Here is a 16,637-nt window from a genome sequence, read left to right as displayed (position 1 = left end):
GGATCAAATTAAGTTTCATAAATCAAATAAACGTTCTAAAATATAGTTAACGTTCCTTGGTATCTCAAGTTAAACCAAAAATTGAAATACTAAAACTTATAATTGATCAAAATATTGCGCTGCATGGGTTTGTTTTTGTGTTTACTCACTACATATGTCTATGTTTGTATTAGTGATGTGGTTCACACGTTTACCCTGAGCTTTAAGACCAATTTTTGAAGATTTCAGTATTGTTGGGAAGACTAAAGCAAATGGATTAAAATGTATCTTCTCTTTTCTAATACATAATTTTTGTCACTGGATCTTACTTTATATAATCTATATATTGTGTACAAGTTGTAAATTGTACAAGTTACAATAAAAAAAATGAGTTGAAAATCATAAAAATGAATGCAAGAAGCTGCATGTTACTTTTTGATCGTTAAAAAACTTCTTTAAATTGTCATAAAAATGATCCTAAATTTAGTAGTTTTAGATAATCATACATTTATAAATTATAGATTTTGTAGATTTCTTCAATTAATAGTATCAAACTCTTCACAGGACATTCATAATATATAATTCGAGTTCAAACAATCAATGTTAAGAACACTAATAAGAGACCAGAAAAGTATTAAATTGGAAGCTGGAAAAAAAATAAAAATAAGAGCTGTTAATGATTCGGGGTACCTGTGTGAAAAATCAATTGTTTTTTTCATATAAATATTTTTTGATAGCTTTTTAAATTAATTACATATTTTCATTAATATAACTTTAAAAAATAGGATTTTTGATAGCAGTTGTTTTAACATATACAAATTTCTTATTGTGGTCCTTTGCTAAAAGTTTTATTTACTTCTGTTTTAGATAGTTGATAAATTTATAGTGTCATTTTTAATTATAACTAATAAAAAATTGAATAAATATTAAGCGGCACATTATAAAGTTCAAATGGTAACAGTTATATAGGTCGTTAAAACATAATTAATTTAGAATTTTAATAGATTAAAATGAAAGGATAGCATCTGTCAATAGTTGGTAATTAGACTTCTGTTATTTTACATCCTTTATAATAACGCGATCAGTGTAGTGGATATAAAATTAATCCCAAAAATAAAACATATTTTATTATATGATAAACAGTTGAACGGTTATAAAAAATACCGTCATATAAATTTCGTATTATTTTTTAACTATTGCAGCTTTATCAATGAAAATGCCAAAAATATTAGTATGAATATATATACAGTAGAGCGGTTAAGCCCAACACTTTTGAGATCTCGGATGGGAATTTTCCATGAACGGATACCTCCCAAATTCCATCTCCTTGTTGCTCTATGCTTTTAGTTATGATGCTTGATACTAATATATTTATACAAAGGTACATTCTAATGTATATATATACAAGTTATATTCCTATTAATCTTTTTACTTATAATGACCTCACAATGCCCTTATTTCTCGGTTGACTTTGGTTATTTTTTGATCACAGTTTCTTTAGGCAATTATTCACAATAAGTTATTCGGGCTGAACATCGAAATGCAACAAATAGGACAAAAGCGTATAAAAGTGTTGCATTATAGACAAAGGAGCTTGTATAATATCCCCACTCAGTAACGGAGGGTTCAAAGAGTTGATTTTGCATTCAAATCAGGTGTTATAAGACATAAAAAATAATAATAAATATATCTTTTGACTATATACAAATTGCAACTAATGCAAAAAGTAGATTTTTACACATACAAACTGACGTTACAGTTCATTTTTCTCATGAATAATGTATTAGAGTATCTTAATGCTGCTGTTATCTATCTACGTACATTAAATAAATGAAATCAAAAAGGTAGAATTATCCAATTTCTCCATGGGTATACTTAAGAAGTAATTTACTGATTAAATTAAATAAAGACCTACTTTGTATTCCTTCAATGAGAACCATATAAGTATTACAAAAAAGATTATTGTTTCTTATTAACAAAGTTAATCTTAATTAAGCCAAAATCTGGTTTCTTGGTTCTCACCGTACTTTTGTTTTTTCGATTTTATGGTTTAATCAATTATACTTATAACTATAAATCAATGGACTTCCACGTCTTCCCTTTTTTTTCTATCTAATCGTTAAATGGTTGTCATTTTACCAACATACATCTATGAAAAATGGATGTAAGAGAAATAAATATCTACAGCACAAGAGTCAAAAGAAAATGGTTATAAGAAAAGGGGTTGTTGTTGTTGAATGATGTAAGAAGGAGGAAACTTATTTTATGCTCAGTTAAAACCATGATAATGAAAATAATTTCCTACTCTTTATCCATTTCCGAATATGAGTCAGAGAAGAAGAAAAGGAGATGTGGTAGCCACGTGACTTTTTACTTCCCGTCCATTAATGATAAGAAAAAAGGAGAAGACAACAAAGTGAAGGATATTTTTGTTTTTATTTCTTTTTCTATGGATTTCATTTCGAAGTTATGAGTCCACCAAGAAATTTGTATTTATGTATGTACAATCCATATAATATTGGATTGCAAAGAAATCCATAAGAATGTCGTCAGAGTTTTATGATTTTCTGAGTCATGAAAGTACTCTTCGCATTTTTTTATATTCTTTATATAAATATTATAAGTTATCAGATTCTCAGAAGGGTGCTTTCATCATTCCATTGTTTATGAGAAAATGTTTTTTTATAATGGCATTATAAACGTAGAGCTGTAGAAAATATGATCTAAAAGTGGGTGATATTTTATCTTGTTGGCAATTTGAGTAGTGTTTTTTTCTTTCCAAAGCTGTTATCATTATTTTATGAACCTTTAGATGAGCATGATCTAAGTATATTAGCGTGTGCTCATGAAAGACTGGCAGTAACAATTATAATTTGTTGGGGTTTTATAAACAACAAAAGTGCACATTTTCATCTCATCAATGCCCTTTTGTCTCCAACTCAGGTTATCCCTTAGATTAAAGCTTCCTTGGTTATAGTTCTAAGTCCTTGTTGTACTCGGAGTAAAATTTAGGATCAACATTGGAGTAATTTCAGCCTCTCCAATACTCTTCAAATGCCATGTCATCTCCAGTTTCTTACTTTTTAGCAGACCGGCTGGTCATATTTTCTACAATTCGAACCATACTCGTACCTTTAAATGTATATTTGTTATAATTTTTAGTACCCAGGTTCAATTAAAGTATGATGCATCACTAATATCTCTGTACAGGAATTGATAAATAATGTTATGTTTATTATATTCTTTGAAGCTGCTAAGTCAACTATTAATCTTGAAAAATGACTTTAATTTTTCAATTTTCTTCAAGAAACTGTTTTTTTTTTCTTCCATAAATAAATGTAAAGAAAAAATATATATTCGTTACGTTATTATTTTTCAACTCATAAATTAAAAGGGTGTTGTTGTGTTCTCTCTACAACTTCTTATAATATTATTTTATTTTTCAAAACCCCTATAAGGAAATGAGGTTTTGTTTCCCTTCTGTTTTTTCATTTTTCTTCTTTTTTTTTAATTTTCATCCAAACTGTTTATTATATTATCGTTTCTTATATATAACAATAAAGATACTCAAAATTGCAGTGTTGGTATTCTGTAGACATAGTCTCATTCATATTACATATAAAATGTGGCGCATCAACATATAACCAATTTTAAACAAAAGTCAAGGAAAAGAAAAACTCCCAATTTAGATACATACACAATATTTCATGGACATATTTGAGTCAATTATATATTTTGTGTTCAAATTTGTGGGATAATCTAAGATATCCAATAGTATAAAACTTTTATTGAATTTATGAGACATGATTTGGCCCTGGTATTACCTTTTTCAAATAAACACTCTCAATTTATAATTTTTTTTTTTGCAACAATGAATTTGTGTTACTTTGTTCACAATTCGGCATGTCTTCAAAAGATTGATCAGTACAATTTGCTGATACAAATTGACAATAATTTGTGGAAGAATACAAATTCAAACCCAAACTCAATTTTGAAAAAAAAAAAAATCTAGCCCACTTTTGTGTTTTTGGGACACAAATATATGTTGTAATAGCTTTTTTAAAGTAAACCACGATCAAATAGTAATTTATTCTTCAAATACCACTTTAATAAAAGTAAAAAAAAAGATTGTTTTTCACTTTGTGTAATCATAGAAGATGATAGAAAAACATATTATACAATGTTCCATGTTAGAAAAAGGAATTTTTATTTTTTTATTTTGATCAAATATACTTTATATGTCTAATCCCTCTACCAGTATGATAAAACTTTTTTATGTTCTATCTAACCACATATACCCTTGTAGTTTAGAGATATGGGAAGAGCTCAAATGAAATATGTAGCTTCAATGATCGGTTGGAACACGTGATTTATCGAATACTTACATTAGCATCCGTGACATTTTATAAAAATTCATATTCTCCCTATTTTCAATATTTCCTTTCCTTCTGCATTTTTAGATTTGTAGTGAGTGAACATAAAAACAGTCCTGAACAAAAATCAAGGAAAGGAAAAAGGCCTAATTTATCATTATATAAATCATATATTCATACAAGATCGTAATCATCGGGGGACAGGGCCCTTATAATTTTTTTACCATAAATAATAATCAATTAATTCATGGAAAGTCATCTAAAGTCACTGATTTATAGAACTGATATTCATGTACTTTTTTCGGTCACTTATAAAATTGATACTTAAATTCTTTGAATGAGTTGAGATACCACAAAATTTTAACAACAGTTTAAAACCTTAATTTCATTTATGAGACATCGTTAGGATTTGATATTGTCCCTTTCAAATAAACGCTTATAATTATGTCTTTCTGGCAATGCATTTTTGGCTACTTGAAGTGTAATTTGCGATACCTCCAAAGGATTAATCAGAACAATTTGCTTATAAAAATTAATGATAATTTGTCAAAAAGTTCAAATATAGTTTATATTTTATTTTGAAAAAAACAAAAAAAAACATTCTTACTTGCTCTTGTGTTAAAAATCTAGATCTTTGATACATTTCTTACATTAGCATATTGTACGCATAGAAAAGTAGAATTTAACCTCATAAAATTGAATATACCCTTGAACAGATTTTTTTTTTGTAAAATTAACCCTTTTATCTTCAAACCAAAACCGTATATGCCTTGTTTGTTTTTGTTTTTTTTTGTGCTCAGAAAATTAACAAATTAATTTTTTCATCTAAAATTGTAATTTAACTCCTCAAAAACCATTAGTTAGTTGTTAATAGTCTTTAAAATAGTTACCTTTTATCATAATACGTTGTTAATTTTGAGTGAAATCATTTTTAAATTGTAGAAATTAGGTAGTGGGACTACTCAAAAAGCTAAAATAAATCCTCTGAACGACATTTTTTTACATTTGAGAAGATTATTAATCATTAAAACACGGAGATGAGCCTCAAATGTGCCACTCACCTAATATTGAACTACAAATAAGCGTTTGAATAAACTGATAAGAGGAGTGATGCTTTATTTAAACTATGAAATTAAGTAATGGACAGAGGTGAGTACTCGAGGCTTCCAATTCTACTTGAGGCTACTTATTGAAAACTAGCAACTTGAATTGACCACACAATTAAAAACTCACGAACTCGACTTGAACTGGAAAGTCATTTGAAATTTTTTTCACGTGACATAAATTATTTTTTAACTGATCTTCTATTTTCTGAGGACTTACACTACACTCAAATGAAATATTCAAGGAATTGCATTATAAGACTTTTTTCCTCATCTAGTAGTAAATATGTTAAGAACCACTCATTTACAGAAAAGGTACTATCAAAATCAGATTGACTAAAAAAGATGGGTTGAATTTAATTTTGTTATATTGTACGATGCAAATTAACCAAATTTATATGTATTCAAGTGTTATATGAATATTGTTTGCATTAATATTGTTATTAATAGACAAAATCCCAATTGATCTAATTGAAGAACATGTCTACATTAACATTATATAGATATATTCACTACAATTTATGTGTACACATATTTAATATGTATTAAGCACTCTCTTTATGGGCATTCTACAATAAATAAATAATTATTTACTCAATAAATTGCATTTAACATAATGAACTATCCATTACGTGACAGACTTTAAGTTATTCTTTTTTTATACCCTACGTTAATGGAATGAAGAATTCGCATGAGTATCTCGGCAGGGAGAAAGATATATTTATATGATAACAGCATCATCATAATCTTTATTGCCTGTTATGAGAAGCCGACTGGGATTTTTTCTCTCTCCCTCTTCATCCTACTAATTTCTTTCGTAATCAGTTTTGACATTTAGAATCTTTAAAACATTTTGTACACATAGCACCTAATCATAATAGAGAAAAAAAGAGATATGAGTCATGCGTAGCGTATATTTTTACTCTTTTTAACGTATATTTTATATCTTTCTTAGATTTAATTTGAAGTAGAACCGTTTTTACATACATAAATAAGTTATAGACGAAGCTATTATACGCACAATTTGATTCTGATTTTTATTATGAATAGTATCATATAAAATATGCATATTTTTTTACGACTTAATAAGTTACAAACGTATACGAGAGTTACAAAAAATATATTATATGTATTATGATTAGGTCTGATGCCAATGTTTGGGAACAGAATATATTTTGTCCATATTTTTAATATGTGCATGTATCCATGTCAATCCTTACTTAACTAAATTTAAGGGTGTTACTGTTTATTTCCTTCTCTAAGAACAATCGAGACGTGAACCTACCCACATTGAGTTCAAGAAAATATTTTTTCCTGAGTTACTTGTCCATTGAGCTACGTCGTTCACCAAATTTTTGACAAAACTTTAAAACAAATTGGATACATTTTTATATAACGTATTTTAGAGACAGCCTTCTCATAAAATATTTGGTTTTTTCATTTCTTTGATAATTTTATTTTTATTTATCAATGCCATCATTTTCAAGATGAAATTTCATGTTTTGTTTTTTTTTGTTTTTTTTGGCAAACAATATTTCGAATATTAATCATTTTACATCATAATTTCATTTCTTTAACAATTATTTCTGTCTTTTACCAAAAAATGTTAAAAATTTAACAGCACAATTTTAGTAATTACGGATATGCTCCTCCCATACACACAAACAAAACAACTTTATAATAGTAATAGGCCTGTACAATTAAATATAAGTTAACATTATAGTATAACAATTGCTAGACCTAGGAATTGTATTTGATGTTATTATTTCCTTCTCTAGAAGCGACCATGAGACGAAATCATGGGCATCGACTTCAAGGGAATACCTTTTCCTGAAAGCTTTATTTATTACACTACGTCGCTTCATTTTAATTTCTTGAAAAAAAAATATTTGGAATTGGATATTTCGAAAGACATTTTTAATGAATTTTCTATTATTTTAAAATTTTTATTCTTTTGAAAGGAAATAATTTGACATGTGTCCTTATTATAAATTGAAAAATTCATGGGACCTATAGATGTCCGCAGAGAGACAGACAAACTTCTTCTTTTCTTAATATTCCTGTAATAGGTCAGATGGAATTGCAGTGGTTAAGTATAAGTTAATAACAAATACTTCATCGGACCCATGAATTGTCTTTAAAGTCCATTTATATAAAGTATATTTCCTTCTCTAGAAGTGACCAAGAATCGAACCTACGCACATTGCACATGTTACAACTTGTACAAAATTCTAATTTGAAAAAAACAAAACCCTATAACATATGAATTATTATTTTATGTTTAAGTAAGACAAATATTCATGTGTTATTGCCTTGATAGTGTTATGAGATTTTTCATTGGTTAATTTGTAGGCCTCAAATTTTTTTTCCTAGCAAAATATAACGTCACATCTTTTAAAATAACAAAATACACTGTATTTCATTGTCAGCGGTCGATTTTTCGGATTGTGTTATCCCTATCATTGTTTTGAACGTTATAGGTTGAATTTTCCACGGCTCTTTTTTAGCTGTGAACTATTGAATAAAGCTATTGAATAATAATTCTATAGTTGGAAAAAATTGTTAACTACCAACTGATTTGGGCCCTTTTTCCATTTGTTTTAGTTGGGCAAGCTGTGAGACACAATAAATATAACGACGTGATTAACATTAAAGTGGGTATTAAATTGGCAAATCACACTTATTTTATATCTGTGAAGGAACTGGAAATTTGAGTACAAGTGTATATAATGGAAATTTAAGAGTTTATAAAAGCCTTTAAAGGGCTCAATCAATAGTGATCACTAGTATTGCGTAACTTACCCATTATTCCTTGTTTGTGTTTTTATTAGGAGCTATGTACATAGTTGGTAATATTTTAAGATAGATTTCAAAATTGAAAAATCAATTACTTCATCCTTTACTCTTTATAGTTTTTGTTTTTTATTATTTTTGAGTCTCAAATTGATGATAAATCATATATGTATATGATTGATCCTTTAATTGACTGCCAAATCTAGATGAATATGAATAAAACGGGCAAGTGTTCTTATCTTTAACAGAATAAATGTTCCAAAAGTATCTTTAAAATCATTCGGTTAATACATATTTATCTAAAAATATAATGATTAATTATAAATAAAATAATGACCTTATTATTATCATTATTATAGTTCTTCGCGAGGATTTTCGACTCAAACCCATGGATACCATTGTAGCTGAAGGAGATATTGGGGTCATTAAATGCTGGCCTCCAAAGGGAAATCCCAAACCATCCGTGAAATGGACAAAAAATGGTGATATACTGGATACAAGTCAGAGTAATGGGCGGATAATTATAACCGAAGTGGGCAATTTGGTCATACAGGAGGTTGTCAAATCAGATGAGGGGCAGTATGCCTGTCAGGCAGAGAATATTGTGGGAATAAGGGAAACGGAGGAAGCTCAATTGTCCATACAAGGTACTACTATGTTTTTTTTTATAACTATTATTATTTTATGAGCATTGATGTCTGTAAAATCCAAATATCAAGAAACATGGTGACGATGGATCCGTGTTTTATTGAGAAATCGTTGGCAATCTGAAATGTCAGAAGATGTCACTTTATTTTTTTATTTTTTTTGATGGGCGACATTCATTTATTTTTCTCCAATACATTTTTAGACTTCTAGACAATATTATCGTATAATTTATTATAATAAATAACGCAGGGGAGACCAAGAAAATTTGTAGCACTTATTCTTTTTGACTAAATTATCTATATAGAGCTTGTTTGACTTAGATACACAGAAAGTTTATCACAGCATATTTAAATATGTTTACTATTGTTTGATGATAACAAAAATATACCAGCACGTAGTTTTTTCACAAATTGTATTTCAATATAATTTGTCAAATGTTGCAAATCTCCCCGTACGACCATGTACGGTATTAATATTTTATAATAACCAAGTTTTCGTTGGAAATTAAGAGAATAATACTATATAATATTCTTTGAAAAATAAATAACTGAACTTTTTAAAATATTGAATTATTATTAACTTTAAATTTATTTTAGTAAATGATTAAAATAGAGTGTATTTTTGGCATGTTAAATTTACAAAAAAGTTACAACTTCTCAAATTTATTCTCCTTGAGTGTTGTTTTAAATTTAAATGGAATTATATAAGCTAATCACAATAGAACTAATCACTTAAATTATATCAGGTATGGAGGAGAAAAAAATTAAAAACTGGCTGCATTATTAGAAAAATATTTACTCCTCAAAGTCCTTTTATATCCAATATCTGGAATAAAGTTTGTCAAAAGTATATTTTTTTTTATAATAGTCAAGAAATATATAATCCAATACTTTGTGCCTATTACTTTTTTGATGCTCTAGAAAAATGGTACGTGGCAATTCTACGGTCTCCCCTACAAATACCCCTATAGATACGTCATACTAATGTCTGAATAATACTACATACATAGAGAAATATATACATAAATGTATTAGCTTTTGCATTAGTGATCAATCCATTACACAAAAACAATAAAGGTCATTGAAAGGCATTAAGAATCAGTGGTATTTATTTTAGGAAAGGGATTAGTGGTGATTTATTTTATGAAAACATACTTAAAATATGGTCTATATTTTGACGGTTATGAGGGGGCATGGGGGTCAAAGAACAAAGGTGAAATCATAAATTTGCCAAAAATTAGATATGCAAATGTAATTTTTCAAAAATGTAAATAACTCATATATTCAAATGATTACACTTCAAAATACGTAATAATGTATGTACCGAGAATCTTTTAGTCGATTAGATTACATCTTTATTCGTTTATATTTTTGTAGAATTATCTACATTTTCAGATCATGATACATATATTTAATGCACTTGAATTATACAAAGATATAACTGTACATGTGAATATCCATGTAAATTATAGGAGCAGTTATAATAATGACTTTATTTTCCGACTTTACATTGTAGATGAGTCTTTTTCTCATCTAATAATTCCCTCAAGTATCATTATATATTATTTGATATTCCTATATGTGTATAATGTACAATAATAATTGCCTTACTTTTGGATAGTCTTATTATTATCATGTTTGAATGTAAAAATCGTCAAGAAAACAGATGAAAAAAAAGAAGAAAAAGATTATCATTTGTTATTTTCGTTTTTTTATTCCAGTAGAGCACGGTGTTACATCACTTAACAGAAAAATTTAGTCGATATAGTTAGCTGTAGATGGTTTTACTTAAATTTTCATAATCAAAATTGCTTAAATACAATTACAACTTGTGAAGCTGTGAACAGTTTCCAACCGTTATTGAATAATAAATCTACAATTGTGAAGAATCGCCTTTAACCAACTAATTTTATGCCGTGTTTTTCTGTTTCTTTTGGAAGAGAGATTGTAAGGTACAATAAAGGTAACGACTTTAGAGCAACATATTTATATACATATGCCGTTGTTTAATACAATCTTTAATTTAGCAATTTATTGCTGTGAAGGTTTTCAATATTTTAAATTTAAAAACTCATTTGTATATACAAAATGTATTAATAATATTAAATCATCAAAACTTTGAAGGATGATCTGCTTTTTTACGATGATATGGAAAGTTATATGTTTTTGAAACATTTACCCTTGAACTTTTGTTTGATAAACATTTTTACCAAGATCTTAATATTTAATTTGTAAAAAACTATATTGACTGATTAATTGAATATATGCTTTTTCAACCCCAAAATATCGATATTGGCCCAAACAAATCCATGTCAGTTGAGCCTTATAACATATTTATCAACCTCACTTCGTCTATATGACAATTTATATCAATATTATTAGAATAAAACACGATAAAAATGATAAGCCTCAAGCTTTTTTTTATATTTAATGCGAAAGATTTGGATTGATTACGTATATGTAATTCAAATCAAAGATACCAGCTTATATCAATTGGAAATGCATATAATTAAAAATGGTTCCTATCATTTATAGTTTTTACGTTGCAATAATAATATGAAAACGATGACCCAATATTCTTATTTGGCTAGACAAAAATATGTACCTTTTGTTTGTAAAGAAGTTCATATTAGTTTTATAAAATTGTTGGATAGGTTATTGCCCTTATAAAAATTTTCAAATATAGAATGTTGGTTGATAAGGTTAAGAACTTATGCATAAGTAATTGTTTAATTTACGCATGTAAATGCAAATTGACCTAAAATGATATTTGAAAACTTTCAAAATTGGATATGAATAAAGATTTTACACCAAGATCCTCATGGTCAGTTTTTCTGCTGTACTCTCAAAGATAAAGGTCAGTGGCATTTCTCATAATTTTTATATTGACTTTCAGGATGTGTGGTAGTTAGCTTTTTCTTTTCCATTTATGGTAAACACTTCCTTGGATCATCTCAGATCCGAATCTAGCATTTATGAAATTTGGTATGCACCGAACAGAGCGGACATATATTCATATGTCTTTTTGGCAAATGTAGTTGCCAATGTGATACTGCACTTTTTATATTGTTTTTCTCTGCTAATCTCTTATTTTTAATTAGATTTTTGTCAAACTTTTGATCACAAAAGTGTATTGTTTGTAATTTGATAATACAAAACAGATATATCAGGAAATTTTTATCTCTTTTTTGAACAATTTAATCGAACATTTGTGTGACTATACTTTTTGACAAGAATTATTATTTAAAGAGAAACCAAATTTCGATTTCAATTTTCCAAATTCTGATAGCAAAAAAAAAAGGTGACTAGAAACTTTTTTCTTTTCGACAAATTTGATAACCAATTTGTCTGGGTTAAAGCCACAACCCCGTACTCACTGTATATATGTAATTGGGATTAGAGATATGAAAATTGTCTAAATCTTTATGAGTGTAAATAAAAAAAACGTATACATTGACAACTTTGATAGACGACATTTCTGCTGAAAGAGATTATTATAAAAACTACATATACACTAATGCTTATGCATGTTCAAAATAACGATAAATAATTACCAAGAGAACTATTATCATGTAGTTTAGCAACCTATTTGTTTTTCAAATGTATGCTGACGAGGATTTTGATAATTTTCTCATCTCTAATTATAATTTATAATGTAGTTCAAACTCTGCGTTTATTTAACCCTCTAACATTATAAAGGATTCTAATTTGAAATTTAAGTGATGGTGGTGGCTAGGAAATTTTTGGTGAGGAACGACTTGAAAATGTCTACATAAACACATATAGATGAGATGGTGTATATTTTATACATTCATCAACGTCAACTCATCTGAAATTTCTTTTTACTAATATAAATGTATGTGTATATAATGTGATTATTATAAGCCGTATTTTCGCTGTTATTGAATCAATCAAATACTATAGCTCCCTTATTTACATTTATATGTATGTATGTGGCTATATGCATCACTTAAAAAGATGAGGAAGGGATAAATATAGAAGTTTTCATTTCCTTATTGATCAAGAGCGGCTCAAACGAGTAAATTAAACGTTGATGTGTGTATATTATATATATTTAGTCAGGGGTGCAACTATTGTTATGATGGTCTTTATGTAGGACCTCTCTCCAATCCAGCCCTATCTAGTCCCACATGTTGGTCATTAAAGAAGGTATCTTCGATCTCTTATGACGTCATTCAAGTAGTTTTCCACTTTTTTTGATTAATATGTTGTGTAATATAATAAATTATTAACTATATAAAAATATATTAACTTCTTTTAATACTTTTTGTAAGATACGTACAATAGATAAGTTTTATTTTCGAATTTTGATTATAAGTATTGCGGAAAAGTTGCCATTTGGTAAGAAAATGCAAAATTTTATTTTGTGCAATATCATCTTTAGATTGCACATGTTGTTCAAATTCATGAGAGGAGACAAAAGCTTTTCATTTGGCCAAGAAGGATTAAAATATAGCATTAATCATTATTTTACATTTTTTAATGATGATAAATTATTCAAATCTATATAATCATTCATAGAGTTTTTAAAGCTACTGTACAGAGCAAAAAGAGAACATGTAATAAAAAAATAGAACATTACTTTCTAAAAAAAAATAAAAAAAATGCGCGCTATACGCGATTTATCTAATTTAACAATGTTTTTCTCTTTTTTTTTCTCAATACATAATTTTAGAAAAAAAACGTTTTGTAACTTTTTATTGGTTAGAAAATGTCTATCAAAACTATTGCATGCAAAATAACTCGAAATATCTTTATTGTATATAGATACACTAAATAAATAGTTTTTGCCTCTTTTCATAATATGATCGAGATGTGTGACCTAAAGATGACCACGTAGGACAATATATTTACCATAGGTAGTTTTCATATCCCAAGTGAACTTTTCCACTCTACCCGTAATCGAAATTCGAAAAAAGTTAAAAATCAAACCGGTTTGATGTACTCTTATTGTATATGAATTATGTATATCTTATTTGGCTTAAAAACCATCGACATATTAGGAAAATTTCCAATGGCCGACATTTCAGGACTGACTCCAAGGATTGCCTGTTATAAATACCAACAGGACTGCTCTTAAGACTGGACTAGACCTAATAAGTAAGGACTGGTAAAACACTAGGTGGAATTAGTGTAGTGTCTATTATTATCCAGGATCGCAGTTCAGTCCATTCCCACTTATCCGTCTTTAAAAAAAATTGAAATGGATCCCTTGTGACGCTATTAAAGTTTGTTTTTTTTTCTGTATAATTATTTATTTATATTTGCTCAATGATTTCTGGTTTCCCTGTTTTATCAAATATAAAACAAAATAATTCTCCTCTATTTTTTTCAACAGCTATCACATTAAAAAGGGTTAAAGCTTGATATGTTATGTTTTATACAACGGAGAAACCAAAAACCATTGAGCACATCTAAAAGAGTTAAAAATATTAAAAACAAGCTAATAAACAGAGTACTAAAAATATATAAGTATAATTTTTGACTCATAGTATCATATATGAGAGCGTACAAAAGAGCCAAAAAGGGAAATTTTGACCAAAAAATACAACTTTTTCTAAACTAAAATAGCATGTACTATTCGGAAAAGGGCTTTAAAGCCCTCAAACTTTGCCAAAGAATATCGAAGAAATTTTTTTTTGTATGGGATGTAAAATAATGACCCAAAAATGGAAGAATCATAAACATATTTTACTAAAAAAATCTGTAATTATCCTCTTTTTTCCATCATCTGATCTATAACATGAAACTTTTATTTTAAGCCCCTTCTAATAAAATGCAAACTCGTGAATAAAAAGTTTTGATATAATAATAACAAAAAAAAACATATTAAACATAAGAGAATGTGTAACAGAGGAAATGCTGAATTAGAATAATAAGAAAACTTTGTCCTCGACTTGATTCCATGGTTGACTGAAAGAATACATATGAAATTATAAATAAAAAAACTACAAAAGTTATTTAAAAAAAAAGTTTGATTAACTTATTCGCTTCTTGTTCCTTTTTCATTTTTCTACTTCTTTTTGATAATTAACTTCAATATCTAATTAGGTTTGTATCAAAGTTTTTTTTATTTATTTCTACATTTTGAATAATTAAAAATATATTATTTCAAGTGAATCTATGTAGTATTCCTCACTCCTATTTTTAAATTATTTATAAATATATTATAGTCAAGGTTGCTTCAAGGGACATACACTTGCCGTAGGCCTTGCAATGGATTAATAAGACTATAAAAATAAGTAAAATATTGAATTTTTTAAGAAGAAATAAATACTTGCTTTCTGAAAAAACATAATTAATTGAATGATTGTACATCCCCAATAAAAATCTTTGAATCTATATTTTATCCCCAATACTTTTCAGTATGATCCTAAAACATTAAACCTGATTTTGACACATGGTCTAAAAAGTCCAAGGCTTAACAAAGAAAACTTGTTCAAAAATGCCATTTAAAGTCGAAGAATTTTCTACAAAAATCCAGTCAATAAATAAAACACAATATTCTATCTATCTAAGAAAATAAAATTAGTAAAAAAGGCCAATGGAACTTTTTTTGGTTCTATAAATAAAAGGTCAAATGTTTCCTGAATTTTATTTTCAAAAAAGGTCAAAACATTAAAAAAATAAAAGAAACAAAAGGCCCCTACCTTTTTTTTTTTTTTTTTTTGCCCCAAACACTACTCAAGCTAAAACCGACCCTGATTATACTCAAGGGATGTAGAATTCAACACATAATATTAATGTCAACTATTTTTTATGTCCAAAAACACATTGAATGATTATACATTGTTCCTTTGCAGTTAAGCCTTATTTCCTATCAAAACCATTGGATATAACAGCCATTTCTGGGGATGATATTGATATTATCTGTGATGTTAGTGGAGATCCTGATCCTTTAGTGATTTGGTCTAGAGATGACGGTCCCCTCCCAGAGAATAAAGTATCCATTGACGCTAATCGACTTCAAATTCGGGATGTCCGTCCAGAAGATGATGGCATATATTTTTGCAAAGCAAAAAATGATGTTGGATATGTTGAGGCCAGTTTTTCAATTTCGGTTCATGGTAAGTTCATTCTTTAAAGTGAAATGTATTTATTTTTAAAATTATCTATCTTTGTTAGCAAAACCTGCAATTCAAACAAAACCAAAGGACCAAAGAATCGGAATGAATGGAATTGCCAAATTTGAATGTTCTGCTGGTGGAAACCCTCCACCCAGTTTGTTTTGGACAAAGGAAGGATCACAGGAATTAATGTTTGCGGGAACAAAGTATGGGCAAAGGAGCGTCTCTGAGGATGGGACTCTTTTTATTCAGGTAAATATTTAGAACTAATGAAATATAGAGATTAGTTTTTAATCTGCAAACTTTCAGGGAGTACGAAAAGAAGATGAGGGTTTCTACATCTGCTCAGCTCTTAGTGTTGCTGGATCCACTGCAACTAAAGCTTATTTGGAAGTTACTGCTCTACGGGACACGCCTCCTCCAATAATTATTATGGGAACAGCCAACCAAACCTTACCTCTCAATACCATTGCGATATTGCCATGTAAAGCCTCTGGAGCACCCGAACCTACAATTAGCTGGTACAAAAATCAATCTCCAATTTCAATAGATGATTCATCCAGAATATTGGTAGAATCTTCTGGAACTTTAGTTATCGACAGTAAGATATCAATTTATTTAATTGTTTAACTCTGTCCTTCAATACTTTTATTT

The 16,637-nt window shown here is 28.1% G+C and overlaps 1 protein-coding gene across 1 annotated transcript in view; it reads left to right on the top strand.

Annotated features, from left to right (window-relative positions):
* Nucleotides 1-16,637, top strand: part of LOC121113724 (roundabout homolog 2) — a 191,652-nt gene that overhangs the window by 171,940 nt on the left and 3,075 nt on the right. Inside the window, exons 3-6 of the mRNA XM_040707576.2 lie at nucleotides 8,608-8,895; nucleotides 15,720-15,983; nucleotides 16,042-16,235; nucleotides 16,293-16,584. Coding sequence (XP_040563510.2) covers nucleotides 8,608-8,895; nucleotides 15,720-15,983; nucleotides 16,042-16,235; nucleotides 16,293-16,584 — 1,038 coding nt within the window. The remainder of the gene's footprint in view (nucleotides 1-8,607; nucleotides 8,896-15,719; nucleotides 15,984-16,041; nucleotides 16,236-16,292; nucleotides 16,585-16,637) is intronic.

Source organism: Lepeophtheirus salmonis, chromosome 2, assembly GCF_016086655.4.
Source record: "Lepeophtheirus salmonis chromosome 2, UVic_Lsal_1.4, whole genome shotgun sequence".
Classification (NCBI taxonomy): Eukaryota; Metazoa; Arthropoda; class Copepoda; order Siphonostomatoida; family Caligidae; genus Lepeophtheirus; species Lepeophtheirus salmonis.
The sequence above is the reverse complement of the archived record's forward strand: the minus strand, read 5'-3'. Positions and strand labels throughout refer to the sequence as shown.